This window comes from Staurois parvus, unplaced genomic scaffold, assembly GCF_062004578.1.
Source record: "Staurois parvus isolate SC_StPar_1 unplaced genomic scaffold, SC_StPar_1.0 ptg001098l, whole genome shotgun sequence".
Classification (NCBI taxonomy): domain Eukaryota; kingdom Metazoa; phylum Chordata; class Amphibia; order Anura; family Ranidae; genus Staurois; species Staurois parvus.
Window position 1 is genome coordinate 1,193,807 of NW_028318894.1, and position 1,429 is coordinate 1,195,235.

General features: G+C 47.6%; 1 protein-coding gene across 1 annotated transcript; it reads left to right on the forward strand.

The window, feature by feature from the left end:
- Positions 1 to 244: 244 nt before the first annotated feature.
- LOC149440286 (uncharacterized) lies at positions 245 to 1,142 on the forward strand. The gene has a single exon (XM_089658841.1). The coding sequence runs from the start codon at positions 246 to 248 to the stop codon at positions 1,140 to 1,142; it is 897 nt and encodes a 298-aa protein (XP_089514967.1). The 5' UTR covers position 245.
- The last annotated feature ends 287 nt before the right edge of the window (positions 1,143 to 1,429 follow it).

Below are 1,429 nucleotides of genomic sequence, written 5' to 3' on the forward strand. Positions count from 1 at the left end.
CTCATCACTGTCCCTCCTATAAAAGACAGTTCTGGTTGTTTCCTCACTCTCTGACTAAGGTCCATGAATAAAGAAATGACCTGGTAGGAGATCAGAGGAGCCATTTCCTAGTTCCCTTGAGGGTGGAATTGTGCGCTCCTCACAGACCAAGCTGCCTGATGTGGGCGGAGTCCTGGTTTGGGGGAACCAATCAGCTCCTGTCTAGTGATCCTCTTTGTCTTTGTATTTTAGTCCATGGCCGGGAGATGAGGAAAACCTCTGAGGATTGTCTCATTTTGTCTCCAGACTGGAAAGTAGAAGATGAGGACATCACACAGTATAGTCCAGGAGAAAACCCGGCCCCCTCCAATGTCCATCCGGCACCACCCAGTGTAGATGGACCATCGGATTCCTCGTATCCTGAGGAACCTCAGACTGTGCGGGACCGGGCCGGCCTTCCAACAGGGAAGAGGTTCTCTTGTACTGAGTGCGGGAAATGTTTCCATTCTACATACCATCTTAACGTGCATAAAAGATCTCACACGGGGGAGAAGCCATATTCCTGTTCAGAGTGCGGGAAATGTTTCAGTTCTAAATCCCATGTTAATGTGCATAAAATATCTCACATGGAGGAGAAGCCGTATTCCTGTCCTGAGTGCGGGAAATGTTTTTCAGGGAAGTCCAATCTTTACAGACATCAGAGATCTCACACAGGGGAGAAGCCGTATTCCTGTCCCGAGTGCGGGAAATGTTTTTCAACGAAGACCCATCTGTGCAAACATCAGAGATCCCACACGGGGGAGAAGCCGTATTCCTGTTCTGAGTGCTGGAAATGTTTTTTACTAAAGTCCAATCTTTACAGACATCAGAGATCTCACACAGGGGAGAAGCCATATTCCTGTCCTGAGTGCGGGAAATGTTTTTCAGTGAAGTCCAGTCTTTACACACATCAGAGATCTCACACAGGGGAGAAGCCGTATTCCTGTCCTGAGTGCGGGAAATGTTTTACAAGTAAGTCCAATCTTTACACACACCAGAGATCTCACACAGGGGAGAAGCCGTATTCCTGTCCTGAGTGTGGGAAATATTTTACAAGGAAGTCTAATCTTTACAAACATCAGAGATCTCACACGGGGAATAATCCACTTTCCTGTCCTGAGTGAGGGAAATGTTCCTCACTGAAGTCCTGTCTTCCTGTACATCAGGGGTCCCACACAACCCTGGAGGTGTATTAATGCCTTGAGTGTGGGAAATGTCTTCTAGATGAATGTTGCTGGACATCCCAGCTCTCATGTGGGGAAGAAGCACACCCTGATATACACCTCAGATATACTCCATGGCTGATCTTCATCATGGAAGAAACAGTTCATAAGGAGATGAGAGGCCCCCAAAGACATGGATGAAGTGCAGTAAATGTCGGGGTGCAGAGTGGCCAGTAGATCCTGGAAAT

What these genes read in the sequence shown, in the direction of transcription:
- LOC149440286 (XM_089658841.1), top strand. Translation starts at nt 246, where the DNA reads ATGAGGAAAACCTCTGAGGATTGTCTCATTTTGTCTCCAGACTGGAAA.